General features: G+C 43.3%; 1 protein-coding gene across 1 annotated transcript in view; it reads left to right on the top strand.

Annotated features, from left to right (window-relative positions):
* Positions 1–22,070: 22,070 nt before the first annotated feature.
* tyr (tyrosinase) overlaps positions 22,071–24,156 on the top strand; it is a 72,903-nt gene continuing 70,817 nt past the window's right edge. Inside the window, exon 1 of the mRNA XM_078545748.1 lies at positions 22,071–22,966. Within this exon, the coding sequence (XP_078401874.1) occupies positions 22,151–22,966 (816 nt within the window). The 5' untranslated portion in view covers positions 22,071–22,150. The remainder of the gene's footprint in view (positions 22,967–24,156) is intronic.

The following is a 24,156-nucleotide window of genomic DNA, read 5'->3' on the forward strand; positions in this document are numbered from 1 at the left end:
TAAGACTTGGTGGACTTATTACTACTGATTTAAGGCACAAATCTGAAAATAAAAATACAAATTGCAAAACAGTTGTGGCAGTTGGACAAGTTTCCCTTTGGAGATGAGCAGCTTGGCATTTACCACCAGCCACATCTACTCAGCTAACTAGGTTTCAATTTTAGAAATAGCACTCAACAATTATACATAGTTCTATTAAAGAGTTTAACTAGTTAAAATATAAATTTAATAAAATACTTAGATCCCCTCCTAACCAGTTTAACCTACTGCCCAGGTTTTCGAGAGAGAAAAAAACTTAAAATTCACCATCCAATCACTATCTGCTGACCTAATTAATGCCTCTGGGCTTCAGCTCTTTGGTCTCAGTGTTTGCTGCGCTCTCTCTCGATCATTCCTTGTGAGGTTAATCAACTCAGAGAATTCCTGTAATGTCAGAGTTTGATTTCATTGTCTCCCTTGTTCAAACGCGAGCATTCCCAGTCTACTCCTGCTCCCGACTCTCTCTCTCCCACCCGGCCCGCTCCTGCTCCCGACTCTCTCTCCCAGTCCGCTCCTGCTCCCGACTCTCTCTCTCTCTCCCTGTCCGCTCCTGCTCCCGACTCTCTCTCTCTCTCCCTGTCCGCTCCTGCTCCCGACTCTCTCTCTCCCTGTCCGCTCCTGCTCCCGACACTCTCTCTCCCTGTCCGCTCCTGCTCCCGACTCTCTCTCCCTGTCCGCTCCTGCTCCCGACTCTCTCTCTCCCTGTCCGCTCCTGCTCCCGACTCTCTCTCTCCCTGTCCGCTCCTGCTCCCGACTCTCTCTCTCCCTGTCCGCTCCTGCTCCCGACTCTCTCTCTCCCTGTCCGCTCCTACTCCCGACTCTCTCCCACCCGGTCCGCTCCTGCTCCCGACTCTCTCTCCCTGTCCGCTCCTGCTCCCGACTCTCTCCCACCCGGTCCGCTCCTGCTCCCGACTCTCTCCCACCCGGTCCGCTCCTGCTCCCGACTCTCTCTCCCTGTCCGCTCCTGCTCCTGACTCTCTCTCCCGATCCGCTCCTGCTCCCGACTCTCTCTCTCACGGTCCGCTCCTGCTCCCGACTCTCTCCCTCCCGGTCCGCTCCTGCTCCCGACTCTCTCCCACCCGGTCCGCTCCTGCTCCCGACTCTCTCTCTCTCCCAGTCCGCTCCTGCTCCCGACTCTCTCTCTCCCAGTCCGCTCCTGCTCCCGACTCTCTCTCTCCCAGTCTACTCCTGCTCCCGGCTCTCTCTCTCCCAGTCTACTCCTGCTCCCGGCTCTCTCCCACCCGGCCCGCTCCTGCTCCCGACTCTCTCCCACCCGGTCCGCTCCTGCTCCCGACTCTCTCTCCCTGTCCGCTCCTGCTCCCGACTCTCTCTCTCCCTGTCCGCTCCTGCTCCCGACTCTCTCTCTCTCTCCCTGTCCGCTCCTACTCCCGACTCTCTCTCCCAGTCCGCTCCTGCTCCCGACTCTCTCTCCCAGTCTGCTCCTGCTCCCGACTCTCTCTCTCTCCCTGTCCGCTCCTGCTCCTGACTCTCTCTCTCCTGGTCCCCTCCTGCTCCCGACTCTCTCTCTCTCTCCCGGTCCACTCCTGCTCCCGACTCTCTCTCTCCCCCCGATCGGCTCCTGCTCCCGGCTCTCTCTCCCGGTCCACTCCTGCTCCCGACTCTCTCTCTCCCCCCGATCGGCTCCTGCTCCCGGCTCTCTCTCTCCTGGTTCCCTACTGCTCCTGACTCTTACTCCTGGTTAAAAGCAAAATACAGCAGATGCTGGAAATCTTAAACAAAAACAGAAAATGCTGGAAAAACGAAGCAGATCTAGCAGTATAGAACCATAGAAAAGTTACAGCACAGAAGGAGGCCATTCTGCCCATCTTGTCCATGCCAGCCCGAGGACACCCAGGTGCCCTTTCCAATCCCAACTTCCTGCACCCAGCCCATAGCCCTGCAGCTTACAGCACTTTAGATGCAGATCCAGGTACTTTTTAAAAGAGTTTAAAGTTTCTGCCTCTACCACCAACTTGGGCAACGAATTCCAGACACCCACTACCCTCTGCGTAAAAAAGTTCTTCCTCATGTCCCCCCCACACTTTCTGCCACTTATCTTGAATCTATGTCCCCTGGTTCTAGAATTCTCCACCAAGGGAAACAATTTTATCCTGTCCACTCTATCTATTTCTGTCATAATTTTGTACACCTCAATCAAGTCACCTCTCAGCCTTCTTTGTTCTAAGGAAAATAACCCCAACCTATCCAATCTCTCCTCATAGCTACACCTTTCTAACCCTGGCAACATTTTTGTAAACCTCCTCTGCACTCTCTCCAGAGCTATTACGTCCTTCCTGTAATGTGGTGACCAGAACTGCACACAATACACCAGTTGTGGCCTCACCAGTGTTTTATACAATTCCAACATTACATCCTTACTTTTATATTCTATACCTCTGCCAATGAAGGAGAGCATTCCATATGCCTTCTTTACAACCTTGTCTACTTGAACTGCTGCCTTCAGGGACCTGTGTACTTGTACACTAAGATCTCTCAGTTCATCTAACCCTCTTAGTATATTCCCATTTATTGTGTAATCCCTGTAACTGTTTGACCTCCCTAAATGTATGAGCTCACACTTCTCTATGTTAAAATCCATCTGCCACTTTACCGCCTACTCCACCAACCCATCTATATCGTTTTAGAGATTATGGCTATCCTCTACACTATCCACTACTCGGCCAATCTTTGTGTCATCTGCAAATTTCCCAACCGTGCCCCCCACGTTCACGTCCAAATCGTTAATATATAACACAAACAGCAAGGGTCCCAACACCGAGCCCTGTGGAACACCACTTGAGACAACTTTCCATTCGCAAGGGTATCCATCGACCATTACCCTTTGTCTCCTGTTACAAAGCCAACCTTTTATCCAGTTTGCCACATTACCCTGAATCCCATGGGCTTTTACTTTCCTGACCAATTTGCCATGTGGGTCCTTGTCAAATGCCTTGCTAAAATCCATGTACACAACATCCACTGCACTACCTTCATCAATCCTTCTTGTCACTTCCTCAAAGAATTCAATCAAATTTGTGATACAAGACCTTCCTTTAACAAATCTATGCTGACCATCCCTTTCTAGTCCATGCCTTTCCACATGACAGTTAATCCTATCTCTTAGGATTGATTCTACTAATTTGCTCACCACTGATGTAAGACTAACAGGCCTATAATTGTTTGGCATTTCCTTTTATCCCTTTTTAAACAATGGAACTACGTTTGTATTTCTCCAGTCCTCCGGTACCTTCCCTGTATCTAGTGAAGATTGGAAAATCACCCTCAGAGCATCTGCTATCTCCTCCCTGACTTCCTTCAGCATCCTCGGAAACAATCCATCTGGCCCTGGTGACTTATCAACTTTCAAGGATTTCAACCCTTCGAGTACTTCCTCTCTCTTTATGACTATCCTGTCTAATATCTCACAGTGTTCCTCCTGGACTACTATATCTACATCCTCCCTTTCCTTTGTAAACACGGAGACAAAATATTCATTCAAAACCCTTCCCACAGCCTCTGCATCTACACACAAGTTTCCATCTTCATCTTTGATAGGTCCCACTTTTTCCTTAACTAACCTTTTAGCATTAATGTATTGGTAAAACATCTTTGGGTTATCTTTAACTTTACTTGCTAATCTTTTTTCATGCCCTCTCTTTGATTTCCTTATTTCCTTTTTTACTTCATCCCTGCACTTCCTATATTCATCTAGGCTATCTGCATTGCTTAGTTCTTTGTGCCTATCGTACACTTTCTTTTTCTGTTTGATCTTCTCCTGTATTCCTCTAGACAACCAGGGAGGTCTAGATTTGGCCATAGGAAACTTCAGAGGTGATGCTATATTATACCTCAGAGAAGATACAATCCCATCGATTGAACCACCTAGAAAGTGCAATGTGCACATACATTAGAAGCTAAAGCGTGAGTTGGCTGACATGGGGCATAACAGCATTATCCATTGTATGCATCAGCCCACTGACTGGAGCAGTTCCATCATGTGCATACCGAAAAGAGATGGCATAATCCAGGTATGCTTAGACCCAAGATGCCTAAATCCCACTCGAAAGAGGTGCCCGAACAAGATTCCAACATTAGAGGAATTGAAACACAAATTCACAGGAGCAATGTTTTTCTCCAAGTTGGACAACATCAGTCAGTTCACTTGACAGAGGGATCTCAAGAAATCACGACTTTCAGGACACCATTCAGAATAAACTGCTTCCAGAGGTTACCCTATGATCTATGTATCAGTCAGGAACTGTTCCAGAAGCATACGGACAGAATTACAGAAAATATCCCTGGATGCATATGCATCGCCAATGATATTGCAGTGATGGCCAAAACCAAAGAAGAGCATGACCGAAATCTACACTCACCAATGGCAGCAATTCATCGTGAAGGACTTGTCTTCAGCAGCAATAAATGCCAGGTGAACGTGGGTCATGTCAACTTTTTTGGTTCTATCTATTAAAGCTCCGGGATCCACCCTGACCCAGGCAGTACAAGACATGCCTATTCCCTAGGACAAAGAGGACTTGCAAAGATGCCTCAGATTTTTCAACTTCTTAGCATCATAAACGCCCAACTTTGCCGATAGAGCATCATCATTTGGAGAACTGCTTAGGAAGGATGTTCCATACATATGACAGGAAGGCCATCAACACGTGTTCTGGAGACTTAAACAGGCACTGTCAAGAGAGAAATGTGTTCTACAATACTATGACCTAAGAAAGGAAGCAATCTTAGAGGTTAACACATCTCAAAGGGTTAGGAGCATGCATTATGCAAGGTGGCAAAGCAATTGCATTTGCTTCCAAATACCTATCACAAGCGCTATCCAGCTCTTCAAACAGAGTGTGAGACACTCACTCCGGTATTCAGTGTCACAATATTCCACACATACCTATTCGATAAATGATTCATTGCGGAAACTGACTACAAACCATTGGAAATGATTTGGCACAAGCCACTGACAAGTGCAATACCCAGACTAGAACAACTTCCAATAAAAATACAGGGCTACGACTTCGACATCTGGTTCAAACCTGGTAGCAAAATGGTTACTTCAGATACACTGAGCAGGTTACCCAATCTGAAGAAACTGTGGATGTCTCTGTGGACTTACAAGTAGAAGGCGTAGACATCGATGTAGCAGATATCTCAATGTCGATCTGACCAACTTCAGGAGGAAACAGTAAATGATCTACGACTGAAGGCATTGTGGAGAGTCATCGTAGAAGATTGGCTTGATGTGATATAAGAAGTGTCAGACGCCCTGAGATGTTGTTGGCCATGCAGAGATGAACCAGGTATTTCACGAGGTGTGATTTTTCAAGGAAAAGCAGGCGCTTGTACCTGAAGCTCTTCAGCAGGACACATTGTCACAGTCACACCAGAGGCATATAGATAGAGTGCAAACAAGGCACCTGGCAACGTATACTGTGTTTTGGCCAGGGATCAACAACAATGTCAAGAAGACAGCGAGGATGTGCAAAGCATGCCAGAGACGCCAGCCACATCAATGCAAAGAACCTATAGACCCTCGCAAAGTTCCATCGTACCCTTGGTCTAAAATCGCAACAGATTTATTCACTGTCCATGGCAACAACTTTCCCCTAGTCACTGTCTACTTTCCAAGTTGAAAATCATAGACAACTGAAAGACACCTCAAATGCATCTGTGGCAGACACACTGAGCTCAATTTTCAGCTTGTTCAGTTTGCCTGAAGAGATCATATCAGACAATGGGCCACAGTATACTGACAGATCTTTTAGGGACATGTGTGATAAACAGGGTATAAATCATGTGACAGCCTCATCACATTATCCCAGATCCAATGGTCTCGCTGAGCAAATGGTTCACATTGCCAATCACTACTCAGAAAGTGCAGGGAAACAAAACAAGACCTCTGTATTGCCATGTTACATTTAAGAGCCATCCCTTTAGACATGGGCTTACCATCACCAGCGCAAATCATGTCTGGTGGGCAGGTTAGGACAACCTTTCCGAGCCATCACCTGTCACATATCTCAGAAGTACAGGAGAAACATCTTGAAAAACAAGGGAGAATGAAGGTGGTGTACAGGTGCAGAACTGCTTAGTCTGCATGTAGGACAAAAGGTTCAAGTCATACATCCTACCTTGGTCACCTGCAGAAGTATCCAAAGTGTGCAGTACACCTTGATCCTATGAAGTCACAACAGTGAATGGAGCGACATTAGGAAGGAATAGAAGTCAGCTAATGGAATTGTACAACTGTATAACACCTAGCTTCCAACTGTTTCTAAAACACATTCAAAGATGGAATCGGAGAGTGAAATTGTGGAGGACCAACAAGAAAACAATCATCACTCTGACAATACACAAGATACTAACACACCTACAAGTCAAAAACACCCAAGCGATAGGTCTAGATCTCAAGAAGGTCAATCCATTACTAGATCTAGGTCAATCCATTACTAGATCTTGAAGAGAAATTTTTTAGTGCAAATAGTTTTTGCAACTGCCCTAACATATATGTATTTTCACTCTTCCTGTGTGTAATGTTATCTTGAGAAAAAGTGGCATGTTCTAACATCGCTTTAAAGAGAGAATATGCTAATGAGTAAGAAGCCAGGATATAAATCATGTGACGAGCAAACATTGTTTAGAGGAACTTTCAGTTTAGCTGTGAAGGAGTTGCAGCTGTACTTTCCTGTTAACAATAACTGTTGAATTTTTATACTAAATCTGTCTGCTAAGCAATCCTGTGATAAATCTTCAAATAAACTGAACCTATGTTTAGCTTACCAGTAAGATTGGTAAGTTTGTATTAAGCAAATGTAGAAATACAACAGGCTGCAGATAGCATTTTGCTTCTAAAACCAGAACCCATAGCACCAAAACTACTGGTGCTACAGATCCAAATTTGGAAGCCAATGAGTTTCTGAGAAGAATGTATGGTTCAACTGAATGCATAGCACCCTGCTCAACCATGACCTTTGTTTCAAAAAGGCTTCCCAATTCCTGCTCTTGTCCTGCCACCTTCTCCCCCAGGCTTTCCCTCCCTCTACTCTGTTCCTCCCCTGCTCCTTGCATCCTTCCCTCAGTCTTTCCCTCGCAGCACCCTGTTCCCCCTATTGCCCTGCTCCCTCCTCTCTGAGGCTTTCCTTTTCTGTATCATGTTCTCACCCAAATGCCTCCTCTCTGCATAACTCACACAATTAACGCCAGAACTTAGTTTACATTAATTGACAATCCAGACTCTTTTTGAACTGCATGTGAGGACATGAGATACAATATTCAGTTCAGATCATGAGGGAAGGCATATTTGCTTTGAGAACTCAAATAAAGTTAGAGTAAATCAGATTGTCAGATTACTTTCAATTACCTGGCTGTCCAGATTGCAGTTATTTAATTGCTTCTAACAATGATCCTAATTTTCTGTTTATTTTCCTTAATACTTCTTCTGATTTACCATTTGATAAGACATTCATGCAAACATTTGGCACATGAAGCCTGTGGGAAATTAATGGCCTCATCCTGCCACTTCTGGTATTATCCCAGCGGCGGACAAGGGGCTCACTATGTGAGGAGCATGACAAGCAAGCCCTCGTTCTAAGGCACTCAGTGCCAGATTAGCATCAGGAATGGGGGTTGTAGGAGGACCCGCTGAAAGTCCTTGCTGCCACGCCCCCTCCCCTGCGATCCCCACTCTTCGACACCTCCCCCCTCTCCCCCTGCCACCACTCATTTGTGGCCTGGGATTCAGCAATGATCCGACCTTGTATGGATGTGTTACTGATGACAGCTACTGCCTCACTAGTGGCAGTGCCTTTCAATAGAGCTGTCGGTCTCTGATTTGCTGGCAGCCCTCGGCCGGTAGGACTTCTGCCCCCAGGATTCTTGATCCCAGGGGAAGGCCCATTGTTGGCCTGTCAAGTACCTGAGTGGCGCATAATGTGGTGGGCCTTCCTGAAAAGAGGCGCCATGGGGGTTCTTGCTAGTTCTCCAGCCAGGGGGTGAGACCCTGTCGCCTCCATAAGATTCCAATCAATATTCTAAAGTGTCTTCATCAGCAAGTTATGGTAAAAATAATGGAGGTCATTTCAGCTTCTCTGTGTGGGAAATAACCGTGTGGCAAATCATTCACCTCTTGGATAGCCCACTCAATTCGCCAGCAATTAATGATACCTCACTATAACAATCCTCTGCTGCTGTTCTTGCAAATCCTTGAGTGACCATTATCCCTGGTGGCAAAGGGTGTGAGCCACAAGCCAACTTGCTGCAAACTTCATGTTGGCATGGAGGATTCTTTGCATACTGCCACATATAATTTAGGCATTGAACAAGTCTAGATCATCACCACCTTCTCAAGGACAATTAGGGATCGGCAATAAATGCAAGCCTAGCCGCATCCCATCAAAGAATAAAAAAAAGTGACACTCTTTCTGTTCAGTAACTTGAGGGGCTTGGCACCAGAACCTCACAAAGCAAGCTGGATTCCGTCTATTGTACTTATCTCACCACCTCCATCTCACTGCTGCCTTGCTGTGATGCCAAACTGAATGAATCTCCAGGTATCCGGAGAAGTATATCAGCTACCTGATCAACTCATAAAGGATGGCACTCTGGCTGATGTTGCACAGATCTCCCATGGATGCTTGTGATGACACAGTGACATAAAGGTTGAGTAAAGGTTAAGTCATAGTTACAGGTAGTACAGGTAGTGTTGTCCAGCAAAGGAACATGGTTCTACAGCTTCATGTAGTGACTGACACAGCTCCTCTATTGCACTGTTAGTGAAGCATACTATTGTAACACAGAGCTCCTTGCTAAGATTTGTGTGAACTATAAATTCCTTCAAGAAGGAGAACAATATCTTCATGTACACATTCCTCATTTATGCTGCTTCACCCTTCTGTATGCCAACCCCTCCTTTTTCTTGTCCTCCTTCAATAAAACAAAAGAAAGCTCTTGGAAATCCCTTACCTAATCCTCAGTCACTCTCGCCATGAAATGGAGCAAAATCTCATTAGTGGTCTCACAGACCCATTGATAGTGACAAAAGTCCAACATCGTCCATAAGATAAACCTCCCAAATCTCTTTCCAATGTCCAATAATCAGATTCTTCACATCACAGAAGTGTTGCTTCTCAATTGGGGTGGGTGGGAAATAAGGAAAGAGTTTTATGTCCCTGGGGTGGGGTGGGGGGGATTCAACTATCTCTTCGGCTGCAGGGATGGAGTGAAGATGGGGTCCAAGATGGTTTGTAAATCTCAATTGCTAGGACCTTTCACATACATACCAAAATGCTTTCATTACACTGATGTATCTTCATGCTATTGTTATAGGCCAGATTAAATGCATTCATTCTGTCCATCCAATGAGCTAACTGACCCGGGGAAAAGTTGTTATAAATAATAATGAACAACGCAAGCAGCTTTAGTTGATTAAATCCAGCTGAAGTAAATTGTTCAGTTAATATTTTGGAACATTATCAAAATACTTTAACAGCAAGTTACAATCATAGTGTTGATATCTAAAGATAATTTATATATTCAGAGTATGTGTTATGAAAATAAACAACATTCACTGTCACAGAATCACAGATTATTGTCCTTCAGTTCAAATAATATCAAAAATTGCCTTTTCCCTGTGTCATTTATTTTCTTCTTGGTACCAAAACAAGCAACAATCTCAATACATTTTAACTCCTCTAATTCTTGCCAAATTTTGTTGGCTTCTACCAGCCTTTCTATACAATTTTGTTAAATTTTGCAGCCTACCTTACAGCCTACAAGCAGTTCTGGTCAATTTATATAGAGTGTATGTCACTGTTCCAACACTGAAGCTACTGCTGTTCATTTTTGTTAAACTGTACTCTCCATAAATCTCATCACAGTCACCTTTTCTTCCTTTGTTCTCTCAGTTCTTCTCCCTTTTCAGCCTGAAGATGGTGACTCACACTATGTATTATACAATCAGCTATTCTTCATTTTAGAGAACAGGATCCAGTATTTAGTTTATTTAGGGGCATTTTTGATTTAAGAGTTCATGTACGATGGTACTGCTCACAACTGGAGTCATTCTCACAGAAATGACTGGACTAAAGCCAGAAAGACATTGGCAATTTTAATAGTTGGTTGCATTCATAAAATTAGAAATTTCATTGTAAGTGAACTAACACTTTCCCAATTGTTTTTCACCCACTGTCAGCTTCAAGTGTTTCTACATCAGACACAGGAAAGGTTAAAACAGGAAAATGTTTCCTCCATTCCATCCCAAATAATATGCATAAACCATCCTCAAGAAAGCACCTCTGCTTCCTCCCCTCCCATGATATTGGATTAACATCCCCCTAACAAAATCAGGACCTCACTGAACGGTCAGCCTACATTATAGACCCGCATCTTTAGAGATGGGTTTAAAATACACAACCTTCTAACTCAGGAGCAAAAGTTCTCCTACTAACCCAAGCGGATGTCTCAAAGTATTTTTCATCCTCAAACTTTGAAACATCATGTGTCATGTATTTTTATTTGTTTTTCTGTACTTCCAACAAGCAGCGAAGTTACTGTTTTAACACATGCTTTCATGTACTTCTTATCTATGAGAAGTTGCAGAGTAACATTAAAACTAGACCTTATATAGATTTTAAATGCAAATCCAACTTTCCATTCAAACAAATTTAATAAAAGGGTAAATAAGCAAGTGAATAAGAGTACAAACATATATGTTTACAGTAGTTGTTATGCTTTAATAGCGTGTTACATATTGTACTAGAACCATGATTATAATTACTTATGTTCTTTTAACCCCTTCCGCATCATCTATGAAAGTCATCAGATGAGCCTTATTCTCTTCAGAGGCTTCAGTTTGACAACCTCTATTTGAAGATTTCAAATAAAATTAGATTGATTTGAAAGGTCCAAGTCAATACCCTTGAAAGCAGTAACCAGATTCATGTATTCAGCTAAATAACTGTCCGTTAAGTTCAAGAAACTGCTAATCAGCTACATAACTGTGCAAATCCCACAGCACGTTTATATTTGAACATAGTGTCTTGGCTCCTCCCTCAAGAAACCAGTAGAAAAGCAAAACACTGCAGATGCTGTAAAACTGAAATATAACTGAAAATACTGGAAATACTCAACAGGTCTGGCAGCATTAGTGGAAAATGAAATAGTGTTAACATTTCAGGTCAATGAATTTTCATCAGAATTGAAGTTCTGGTGTATACTTTAATCTTTTTGTGTTTGGTGATAAATTGATAAAATGGAAATCGGACTGTGCAAGTGTTTTTGATCATTGTATGTGCTTTACTTCCTTGGTTACTGCTCATTTGTTATGAGCTAAAATGGGATGTAACATGGGTGAAAATGCTGGAGTTCAACACCAGCAACATTGTATGGAGAGGAGATCTGTGATTGCTGTCAGCTCGAACAATCAAAATAACCACTCCATGCCATTGGAAGGAAGCAAGCTCAAGCGATAATGAGCAGTTCCACCAGCGCACATTGTGTCAAAGGAGAAACAGCATCAAACACGATTTCTGTGTAGAACAGGCCCAAGCCTGGCCAGTCTCCTGCGAGTCAACATTTTCAGCAATTACTCTGGTGAAGGCGAAACACTGCTCACAACTACTGGGTATAAACCAAGAAGCTGCACCAAGGTATTTTTTGTCTGTTAAATACATGTCAGGATTCCAAACTTTGGTGAAGGAGAAGGAATGGAAAGTTTTGCACTCTTATGGTGGATGTTGTTTATGTAAATATGTACATGAAGTACATTAAGCTGTACTGTGAGCAAGGTATTTGTGAATAAAATCAGTGCACATGATAGCCTCAAATGCGGATTATTGGATGATGTTGTTTTAAGAATCCAATTTCAACTGGCCAGGCAATGTGCCTATTGCGTACAGGCAAAGTGAGTTTGTATGAACATTATGAAATTAAGCTTGGTAACAGATTAAGTTACCACAATAAAGCTAGTGTTAGTCACCCTTTGAAGTGCATCCTTCCTTTTCCAGGCATATTCTCTACCAAGAAATGTGCCTGCTTTCATAACGTGTACTTCCTCCACCCCCACCCAACCCCTGCTGATGGAGCTTTGCAAAATCAGAGCTAAGGTGTTCTTCAATATAAAATAAAAACAGAAAATGCTGGAAAAACTCAGGAGGTCTGACGGTCTGGCAACATCTGCAGAGAGACAAACAGAATTAACGTTTTGAGTCCGTATGACTCTTCTCCAGAGCTACTATGATGTTCTGTATTTTATTACTTATTAATAATTTAAGTACAATAGCTTAGAAATATGTTATCCACCAAATTGAGATGCTCCCCATCCCTAACTTAGTGGAAAAGGGGAAGAATCCTTTCCTAAACAATATTCATTTAGAGCTGCCAACATTTGAAGAAGGGGTAAGACAAATAAGCTAAGAAGATTTATGATCCCAGGCCAGACCCCCAAGCTTTTGGTAAGGTGCGGTTAAGAACCAATAACTTTTGTTTAAATATATGAAATTTGAGAACCAAGGCACTTACTAAGAGAATAAAGCCACAAGATTCCACAGTTTTTGAACAGACAAAATAAACTTTACTATACAAGGTAATGAAGATAAAACAATTTACAATATCTATCTTATACTCTAACATTCAGTATTAATATTAGATAAATGTGAGTTAACTGGCAAACTATGGTCTAACACCCACACTGCACATTAAGTAGCAAATATGACCAAGACAGATCCCATTTGTTCCAGTGAAGCCCAACGCAAATTGGAGGAACAGCACCTCATCTTCCAATTAGACACTTTACAGCCTTTCGGATTTAACATTGGGTTCAACAACTTCAGACCATGAACTCTCTCCTCCATCCTCACCCCTTTTTATCCCCTTCTTTCAATATTAATTTTCATTTATAAATTTTTTATTTTTTATCTGCTTATTTTTATTTATTTTCATTTTTATTCATTGTTTTATACCCCACCTTTTATCCTATTTTCGATCTTTTTTCCACCACTGCCCTCTCTCCCCACCCCACCCCCACAAGGGCCATCTGTCACTTGTTCATGTTGTTCTTTCCAGAGTGCTTACCCTTGTCCTGCTTTACTACATTCTGCTTTCTGGCTTTAACGCCACCATCAGCACCTCCTTTAGCCATTACCACTACCATTAACACCCCTTTGTACTTTTGTTCATGACATCTTTGTCCATCTCTCCTTTGCCCCCACCTATTGCTGGCCTTCTATCCAGCTTTACCTGCTCCACCACCTTTAAACATTATAAATTTCATCACATTTTTACTTCTCTTTAGCTCTGAAGAAGAGTCATACAGACTCGAAATGTTAACTCTGTCTTTCTCTCCACAGATGCTGTTAGACCTGCTGAGTTTTTCCAGCATTTTCTGTTTTTGTTTCAGATCCCATTGATCTCTCAGCAACCCACACAGATGTCTGTGTTCACTGAGTTACACAATCTCATTAAAACTCTGTCTGCTTTAGGAAGAATTATGAGGCCTCACTCCTCACTTTTGAAGACCTAACCTTGGAATGTTCTCCAAAAGTCACTCCGACTCAGATTGCCTCAGCGACTTTCCACCTCCCAGGTTTCAATCTCATCTCCTGAGACTCTATTCCCCTGTATACCAGAGTCTGCACTCCAGCCCCAACTCAGCACAATTTCAGCTCTTCAGGCACACTGAGCAGAACACTACTGCTCCAAAGGGTTACCTTTATCCCTACAGCCTGCAGCACAGAGTCACCAACTTTCTGCTGCCTTCTCAGGTCTCCAGGGCTTCTCTCGAGCCTTCACTATTTGAAGCCTGTCAACCGCAGTACTTTTACTGCTTGGAGCCTCTTTCTTTGCTCCTCTTCCAGGTGGTTCTGATTAGTGATCTCCTCCTCCAAGTGGCTCCTTCCCCGGTTCTCTCTCAGAGAGACTGGGACTTCTCCCTTCGCTCCCTTTTGGGGTTCCCTCTTTGGGACTTCCCCTTGTCCCCTCTCCATCTCCTGTCTTAGGAGTCCTCTCTGGTATGGTGCCTTATTCCTGGGTCCCAAGACCGAGCTATTCGCGATGCTTTCTTTTTCATGCAGGCCTTGTCCTTGGCCCAAAGAACACCAAACGGAATGCACCGCCTGCTCCCAACATGCACAGAAGCTCCCAGGCTCTGTCAGGACATGTAGGTCCTGACCTTTTCCTGATGACAAGGTAAGTCAGTATTCTTAACTGATTCAACGTGAACATTATCCGAGTGAGCAACAATAACTAGTTTGATTGATAATATAAATACTTCCTTCATTTCCATGCACTTCTGATTCATCATGTTCTATCCTGAAGAAACATTACATTACTTGCTCTGAATCCAATATTGCTTTGTAATGTTGTTCTGTAAATTGAAAATCCAATAAAATTATGAATAATTACATTATCCTCTGAGGCCTTAAGAACACTTATAAAAGTTCTGAGCAGTAATTATTTTAATAATCTTATCTACGATAGAAATCTTGTATTCTGTTTAATCAGTAGTAAAAGTTTATATGTGATGAAATTGAATTTTAAAATGTTGACATTTCAAATGCCCGTGTAATTTGGCCATGGCATCATCTGGTAAGGATTTTTCTAGTTAGTAAAAACATTTACTTTATGCTTTTATTTTCCTGTGCACAGTACAAATTCATTTTTAGAACTAGTTGAATGGAAATTGAAATCTGGAGTCCCCTTTTTCATTGTAACAGAGTTACAGAGTCACATGTCAGTTGTACGATGATGTCACATGCAAGTAGTGTGATTTATTTTTGAGATGCAAGGGACCTTCTTGATATCATTTATGTGACTGCCTCATGTGTTTGAAAAAAAAAAATGTTAGCCAATATTCAAGATAGTACCCGTTAAATCAAACTCTTAAATGTACAAAAAGCAAAATACTGCTGATACTGAAAACGTGAAACAAGCAGAAACTATTGTGAGCTCTCAGCTGGCATGGCAGCATCCCGGGAAGGAACAGTCAAGTTAACAAATAGGACCTCAACTTAACTCCAGAGAAATCAACTTGTCTGCTGTCACCACAGATGCTGCCTGGCCATTTGAGCGGTTCTAACATTTTATGTTTCAGACTCTGAAATGTTCTGGATTATGGAGGATGTGTTAGCTGAAAACAACAATTCTTGTCTAGTAGGTATTTAAGAAATTTTGGATTTCTACATCACAGGCTTCCACCTATTCCATATGGATCAAAGTCTTCTACACCAGGCCACCTTAAGTGAATTTTTTATTTGAAAAAAAGAACAGGAGAACAATTGTTTTTCTCTATCATTAACAAATCAGTAAAAAAATCTCTCAATATTCAAAACTGCATGTGTTGAAGGTGCCCATTTGCATGATTTTGTCAATGATTATTAGTTACAGAGACAGTTTCCTATTTTTAAATTCATTTCAGTCCCCCCCACCATCCCCCATAGGTAAAATGTTATGATTGCCTTCTGGTCACGGTGGGATAGATTCTGTTGGAAGGCCAGGTTAACCCATCTTCTCACTCTGCATCAGATCTGTTTCCAACAGTGAGAATTTTCAGATTGTTGAGGAGGCTAGAATAACCTGACAACTAATAACATTTTTAAAACTCTCACTGTGAAAATGCAAGAAACAAGAGCGATATTTCCTGCACACGTTAAAAATGCAGGAGAGCTCAGATTGGTGGCAGGTGGTGGGTTGGAGGGGTGAGATTAAGGTTTGAGGAACAACTGGCTGTGATATGAACAGAGAGGCAGGGGGGAAAAGAGAGAGCCAGGTAGTGACCAAAGAACCCAGCATGTCCAGGAATGTGGAGTCCCTGTTGATCTTACCAGGCTTCCTTTGAATGATTTTGGGGTGATTCTCACCCAACAGCCTAGACAACAGGGGGAGAGGGGTAAGTCACGACAGGAGGCCACAGTCAGAGACTCGTGGGAATGATTCCCAACAGTCAGTAAGGAAGCAGGAGTTCTAGGTTGCAATAGGATCTGTTGACAGGGGGTGGGGGAGGTGGATGGTGGCTGAATAATTAGACTGTAATATTGGGTGGTGGGGGTGTGGCTGAAAAATCAGAGCCATGATTTGAAGGTTGGGCGAGGCCTGGGATGAATATTCTTGCTCCTCCTAATTCGCAGGGAATTCTAAAAGGAGCATATCTTTAGTACTTATCTTAGGCAGTCAGCTCTTCCTATCCTGGATTTACAACATTCCCTGACATTTATTTAAGTTTAAGTCATAGCACCAATAATGTCTTTGGGCTGCAAAGTTTGAATACTACTGAGGCTCCTGCCTCCCTTTTGTGGAACCCCATTGAAGGGCTGATTCTTGTTTGTCAACAAGACTTAAAAGAGCAAAAATGGGGTCAGGAAGTGATTGAGTTGCTCAACACTGATGTATGAACTGTTACAATTCCTGTGCAGACCAATAAATGTTAAAAGGGTATTTGTATTTCCAGTTTTCCTGCTTAAAAGAATTGCATGACAAAATTTCAAGCTTTAAGACTTTCACTGTAAAAAACAAGCTAAAAGCACCTCTAGTAAACATTACTTAGGAGACAACTCGTACTCTAAACCACAGGAGATAGTTTTAATGTGACCAATAACCCCATGCCACATATATACTTTCTAGCATGCTTTCCACAGGATTAAATTCTTTAAAGAACAGAGTCCACATTCACTCCTAACTTCCAATGGGCTCATATCTCCCCATTTCACCAAGTCATAACTTCAAGTAACCATTGAAAGGTGCTTCTCTCAGTTTTTGGAGAATTCCTGAACTGGCTACCAACAGTAAGGCCCACTCCAGCGATTTCTCCTACCAGCTATGCCAGGGCAAATCTTCCAGAGTACCATGGGATGTGTCTCTTTGACCAGAGACCCATATTCCTCCTGGTAATTCACAGAAAGCAGCACACTGTTCTCTGCTGACCACATAAGGAAAGACAAATGGCCATTGCTTGAGACCTCTCTCCCTTCCTGTCCAAACAAAAACTGAGGCAGAAAGTCTATTCACAGTTAGCCCAGCTGCTCTTGCCATTGTTTCAGATGTGAACATTTTGCATCTTGCCCTCAGTGAGTCTCACCCTGGGCCCCCACGTCCCATGGTAACCAAGCCACACAGGCTTGTTGTAAGGCAGAATCCAAAACAGATCACTTGTCTCTCTTCACCACCCCATTTTACCTTGAATTAAAGAGGCGTTCCACAAACATAGGGCCACAACTTCCTCAGAGTGGTAATCAGCATTGGATTGCCACTCCATGTCCAGTTACTTATGTGAAATTTCTTCCACCTCCGCCTCCGCCTCGCCCAACCTTCCTACTCAGGCCGGGTGAGATCCAGGCAGCGCAGTTGTCTCCAAAGCCCAGCGTCACAGTCCAGCGGAGTCAGACTGAAGAAGGGCTGCCACTTTTTTACTGCACTAGCTGCCATAAACCAGGTAATTTTAAAGGCCCAATTGAAATTGACAGGCCAGAGAGAAGGTAAATGCCTGAGGCATGTGGATAGGATTTGGTAGGTGTGGGGGAATTGGAGATCGGGTTGTGGGGGGGTGGGTCGGACATTAGGGAGGGTGGGGGGTATCTGACATGGGAGGGTCGGGGGTTGTCAGACATCGGGGGGGTGGGGGGTGGTGGGGTGTCGGACAGCAGGTGGGTGTTGGACATTTGGGGTGTGGGGGGGGGGGTCAGATATTGGGCAAAGGTGTGAGGGTGCCAGCAACAGAGGGGGAGGGAGGGGTTCAGATGTCAGGCAGTTGGTGAGGTGTCTGACATCAGGCGGAGCATCGGACATCGGGGGATGGGGGATGTCTGACATTGTTGAGGCTGGGGGGGAATCAGACACCAGGCGGGGGAGTGTAGAAGTGCTTGCATTGGAGGGGAGGGGGCATCGAGCATTGGGGAGATGGGGGCTGGTGGGTGAATCGGACATTGCGCGGGTGGGGTCGGATATCTGGGGGTTGTCAGGAATTGGGGGAGGGGAGGTCCGGTTGGGTCGGGAGTAGGTAGGGCCTGCAGAGGGGTGATGGTGGATGCTTGGTCAGGTTGGGACAGTGGGCGGAAGTGTCGGGTTAGGTCAGGGTGGGGATCAGGATGAACCCAATGGGGAGTTGGGGGGGTGTGGGTGTGGTGAGGAATATCATGTGGTCGGCAGGGCGGGAAGACTCCTGGGGGGGGGTCATGGGGGTGGGTGCGTGGTGAGGCGGGAGGGGGGTGGAGCATGGTCTTTGTCTTTAGAACAGTTACCCAAAAGTTAAAAGAGGTTTTAATTCTTCTAACTTTTTCTGAGTAACTATATGTATAACAGCCAGGACTATCTAAAGTTTGTGATTTAAGCCGCATTTTCAGATGTTTCCCAGCGCAGGGCAGTTGCCCAGAGGAAGTTTACACTTCTGGACAATTGCCGTGCACACCCTTACCTGGGAACTTCCAAAGGGGATGCCCCAGCTCATCTTTGGGGTACCCCCCCAGATCCGAAGCTGGGGTGCTTGGAAATTACGGCCATTGATCATCTTATAAAACCTTGAATTCGTGACAGAACCCACCCTGCTCCACCAGCCTCTCCTGCCCGCCCTCAGCAGGGGTGGGAGGGGGGGGATGGAGAGGGGGTGAAATTGAGGCCTTTATCTTTTACATTTGAATTTAAGACATCTAAACATCTCCCAGTGTTAGAATTTTTAATGTAAATTTATCTTACAAAGCACAATTTTTATTTTTATATTAATTTCTTAAGAGGCACTAAATTAACAGCTGACAACAGATAAAAGCAAAAAACTGCAGATACTGGAAATCCAAAACAAAAACAAAAATACCTGGAAAAACTGAGCAGGTCTGGCAGCATCTGTGGTGAGGAACACAGTTAACGTTTCGAGTCCGAATGACCCTTCAACAGAACTAAGTAAAAATAGAAAAGAGGTGAAATATAAGCTGATTTAAGTGGGGGGAGGTGGGACAAGTAGAGCTGGATAGAGGGCCAGTGATAGATGGAGATAACCAAAAGATGTCACAGACAAAAGGACAAAGAGGTGTTGAAAGTGGTGGTATTATCTAAGGAATGTGCTAATTAAGGGTAGAAAGCAGGACAAGCAAGGTACAGATAGCCCTAGTGGGGTTGGGGTGGGGTGAAAGAATCAAAAAAGGCTAAAAGGTAGAGATAAAACAATGGATGCAAATACATTTAAAAATAATAGAAATAGGTGGGAAAAGAAAAATCTATATAAATAATTGGGAAAAAAGTTTAGGGGGGGGGGGGAAAATCGGAAAAGGGGTGGGGATGGAGGAGAGAGTTCATGATCTAAAATTGTTGAACTCAATATTCAGTCCGGAAGGCTGTAAAGTGCCTAGTTGGAAGATGAGGTGCTGTTCCTTCAGTTTGCGTTGAGCTTCACTGGAACAATGCAGCAGGTCAAGGATGGACATGTGGGCATGAGAGCAGGGTGGAGTGTTGAAATGGCAAGCGACAGGGAGGTCTGGGTAATGCTTGCGGACAGACTGAAGGTGTTCTGCAAAGCGGTCTCTCAGTCTGCATTTGGTCTCTCCAATGTAGAGGAAACCACATTAGGAGCAACGAATACAGTAGACTAAATTGAAGGAAGTGCAAGTGAAATGCTGCTTCACTTGAAAGGAGTGTTTGGGCCCTTGGACGGTGAGGAGATGGAAAGTGAAGGGGCAGGTGTTGCACCTTCTGTGGTTGCATGGGAAGGTGTCGTGGGAGGGGGTTGAGGTGTAGGGGGTAATGGAGGAGTGGACCAGGGTGTCCCGGAGGGAATGATCCCTGTGGAATGCCACCGGCGGTGGGGGGGGGGGGGGGGGGGGTGATGAAGGGAAGATGTGTTTGGTGGTGGCATCATGCTGGAGTTGGTGGAAATGGCGGAGGATGATCCTTTGAATGCGGAGGCTGGTGGGGTGATAAGTGAGGACAAGGGGGACCCTATCATGTTTCTGGGAGGGAGAGGAAGGTGTGAGGGCGGATGCGCGGGAGATGGGCCGGACACGGTTGAGGGCCCTGTCAACCACCATGGGTGGAAAACCTCGGTTAAGAAAGAAGGAAGATATGTCAGAGGAACTGTTTTTGAAAGTGGCATCATCAGAACAGATGCGACGGAGGCGAAGGAACTGAGAGAATGGGATGGAGTCCTTACAGGAAGCGGGGTGTGAGGAGCTGTAGTCGAGGTAGCTGTGGGAGTCGGTAGGCTTGCAATGGATATTGGTGGACAGTCTATCACCAGAAATTAAGATAGAGAGGTCAAGGAAGGGAAGGGAAGTGTCAGAGATGGACCTGTCAGAGTCCAAGTGTCAGAGCTGACAACAGAGTTTGGTACAGTTAGCTCCAGAAAATGAAATGCTGTCATCGTAAACTGTTCAATAGGCTGTTCAAAGACACAAGACATGGAAAAATATCAGCTCTTTCGGACTTCTCTTTGCTAACATTATCTTTAGACACAGGGTGAACTTCTGTACATATGTGTTTGATGCCCAGCTCTAACTGTACAAAACCTCTTGATCTTCTAAGTCCCTTTCACCCAAACAGGTTCATTCTGTTCACTCCTAGTCTGACTTCCAAACTCACAACCTTTCCATCACCAAAGTTGCTTATTTGCATCTCTCTGATGTTGCCTATTTCTTCTATATTCTTTGTCACCTCCAGACTTGATTACTGCAATACTCAACTGGCTGACCTCCCATCCTCCAACCTACATTAACTCCAACCTGTCCAAATCTCAGCCAAGCAAATCTTGTGCCACATTAAGTCTTAACTATTCATCATCTCCATTTACATTGACCCAGTGACTCGCTGGTTCCCATTCTGGGCCGTATATCTCCTCTTAAACGAACCAATCCACAGACTCCGAAATGAATGCACTCATCCCTTTCCATTTGCTTCTTCAGCAGCCTGGCTGGGGTTTGCAGTCAACAGTCGGGTTGATTTGGATCCCCTTTCTTGGTGACTATATCGCCTCTGGTTACACAACCTCCCATTAAACATCCCCATCCTACTTTTAATGTGAATTCAACGCCTTAATTTGAAATTCTTGCTTTGTCTCGAACATCTTTTGTTGATGCCTGTCGTTTGCCGTCTAATGATAACCTAATAATTTTTTGCGACATTATCAGTAGAAACTTGTAAACTCTCATTTAAGGTAGAACAAAGAAATGCTATTGTACCTAAAGCAGCTATCTATTCTTATTGTGTGATGGTTCATTAAACTTAAAATATCTATTGCGGTTGGGAGGCTGAACATGAAAGAAACTCGTGCTTCCCGTGCAATCATGCAAATCACTTGTGATCCACAACTCGCTCTGTGCCTCAAGGTCCCATGAACGTCAAACATCCTGCTCTAACCATCGACATCAGTCTGCTGACTTAATAATAACACCCATCATTTTTTCAATCCCTCAACGATTTAATTGAATTAATCACAAGTAATTAATAATTAATTATAATTCGCTACCATAGATAGTGTTGAACCTCTTAACCGTTATATGTCTCTAATTTGCAAATAACCAGTAAAATACACAGTAATTGAAAAAAACTGTATTGCAGCACATAGTATAAATGGACCGACTTCATACATGTCTAATCCTATCATCTCTAAAATCTGTACCAATAGCAGTTAAACTCTCCAACATAACCTTTTAAGCAGATATTGAATTTTATTATTTAAGAATTATCAGTTTGATCATGTGCTCCTTTATTCTTTAATTTCAGTAAGTAAACGTTACCCCTTTGACCCGCTTGGTTTTGTAAACTGAATTGATTTCTTTTCCTTTTTAATGGCGAGTGTAAATAAGCAATTAGAGATTTAATATTGAAATGGCCGGATATGAGAATCATTTAATTATATCTTGGAAAAAGTGATTGAACTCCTCTGTTGCAAGGGCTTAATGGTCGCAAAAGAGTGTAATGGAATTTTAGCAGAAAGGGCTGGGGGTTACTAAAATGCATTTTTAAAAATCCAGCTGGGTGAGGGCTGTCTTTGGTTATGATTTGTGCCAGTCAGGGATGAAAAGCTCTTTTCATTAATCCAAAGCATGTGATGTAGGAGTTTGAAGAGAAAGTTGAAGTTAAGTACTTGGCTCCTGACTCTGCAGTAAGCCAAGGTAAAAAGAGCTCACCCAGAAACATGTCTCTTTTGTTTCTCTGCCTTCTGAGTTTTTGCAAATTCTCCTTTCAACAGTTCCCTCGAGCATGTACTTCTGCAGACACACTTATCAGGAAGGAATGTTGCCCAGCTTGGAATGGAGATGGATCTTTGTGTGGAGAGCTCTCTGGAAGAGGATCATGTCAAGATGTTTTAATAATGGATGTTCCACATGGCCCTCAGTTCCCCTTCATTGGGGTGGATGATCGTGAAAACTGGCCAACTGTCTTTTACAACAGGACTTGTCAATGCAACAAAAATTTCATGGGTTTCAATTGTGGAGACTGCAGGTTTGGCTTTTATGGTACTAATTGCACAGAACAACGATTGTCAGTCAGGAAAAATGTATTTGATCTTACAACAGCAGAAAAGAACCAGTTTCTTGCCTATCTCAATCTAGCTAAATATACCATCAGTCAGGACTATCAGATCGCAACAGGCACATATGCCCAGATGAACAATGGTTCAGATCCCATGTTTAGAGACATAAGCATCTATGACCTGTTTGTTTGGATGCACTATTATACATCTAGAGATGCTTTACTGGGTAAGTCCAGTGTTTGGATGGATATTGACTTTGCCCATGAAGGTCCAGGTTTCCTAACCTGGCATAGAGCTTTTATGTTGCTGTGGGAAAATGAGCTCAGGAAGATGGCAAATGATGACAGCTTTACGATCCCATATTGGGACTGGAGAGACTCAGGAAGCTGTGATGTTTGTACTGATGAGTATATGGGAGGCCGCCATTCCACCAACCCCAATCTCCTCAGTCCTGCATCGTTCTTTGCTGCATGGCAGGTACTGTACAAGAACTCCATTTTTTATACCCATGTTTCTCCACTGAAGGAGAAATTCTTATTAAGTTATTCTGACTTGGTAAAATGTTGTATTATATTGAAGAGGGTATTCTTCTTTCTCTTCCATGTCTAATGTTACATGTAAAAATCCATTTTTCCATTGCTTTTGATATCAGCAGATTTTTTTTTATGCAGGCAAATTATAACCTGACTTCCAACTCCCTAGCAGGGAAATATAGCAGGGACTGTCAGCCACTCCCATTGGACACAAGTATCCTGCTAGATGGCAACCCAGTGTTCAGGGACTAGAACTCTGGTCTCTTCTCACAAGGGCTACCTGGCGTGGGGCTCAATGCCATACTTTCAGAATCAGAGGCAGGAATGCTACCATGAAGCAAGGCTCCCTCCCTCTTAAAGAGTATGCTGAAGACTCTTGGCTATCTGATTATTTTTGGGGTGTGTAGTGTTATACTCTTCAAGTTGTAATGCATTTTATATACATTAAATTATAACATCATATATTTTTGCTGAAATCAAGCTAATTACTCTATTCACTCTTTCACTCTTGGTCTTTTCTTCCTCACACACCTTTGACTTTTAAAACTTGGCACCATTTAATTGATTCTTCCCTATTTACCTTATTTTCTCTTTCAGTCTTCTGGTTTTGATAAAATATTGAATATGAATGCTGTTTCCTACATTATAAGTGACTATACTTCAAAAGTATTTAATTGGCTGTAAAGTGCTTTAGGGCACCCTGAGGTCATGAGAGGCATGATATAAATGCAAGTCTTTCTATTTTTATGAAGTATCATCAGACTAGCCATCGAATTGGGTGAACTTAAATCTAATTTGACCTGTCTTTGTATGCAGCCTCACTCTTAATAATTATCATGTTGCATATTCTAGTGAACCATAGAGGATGGTTAATTTTGAAATTAGTAAGTTTGTAATTTTACAATTTAGCAAACTGCAGAAAGATTGACTTGTGTTATGGATAATTTTATTCCATTCCAACTGAAAAATGTGTAACAGGATAAAAAGTATTGGCCCAGATCTTCCAGTCTCCTGATGGTATACCCCGGATGTACCGTGGAAGATGCACTGGTGTCCTTCGGAAGCCCCAATGCAAGAACTCCGTGGAAATTGCCCAGGAAGTTTCAACTTTTGATAGGTAGTTTCCCTGTCTCT

This window comes from Cetorhinus maximus, chromosome 7, assembly GCF_964194155.1.
Source record: "Cetorhinus maximus chromosome 7, sCetMax3.hap1.1, whole genome shotgun sequence".
Taxonomy (NCBI): domain Eukaryota; kingdom Metazoa; phylum Chordata; class Chondrichthyes; order Lamniformes; family Cetorhinidae; genus Cetorhinus; species Cetorhinus maximus.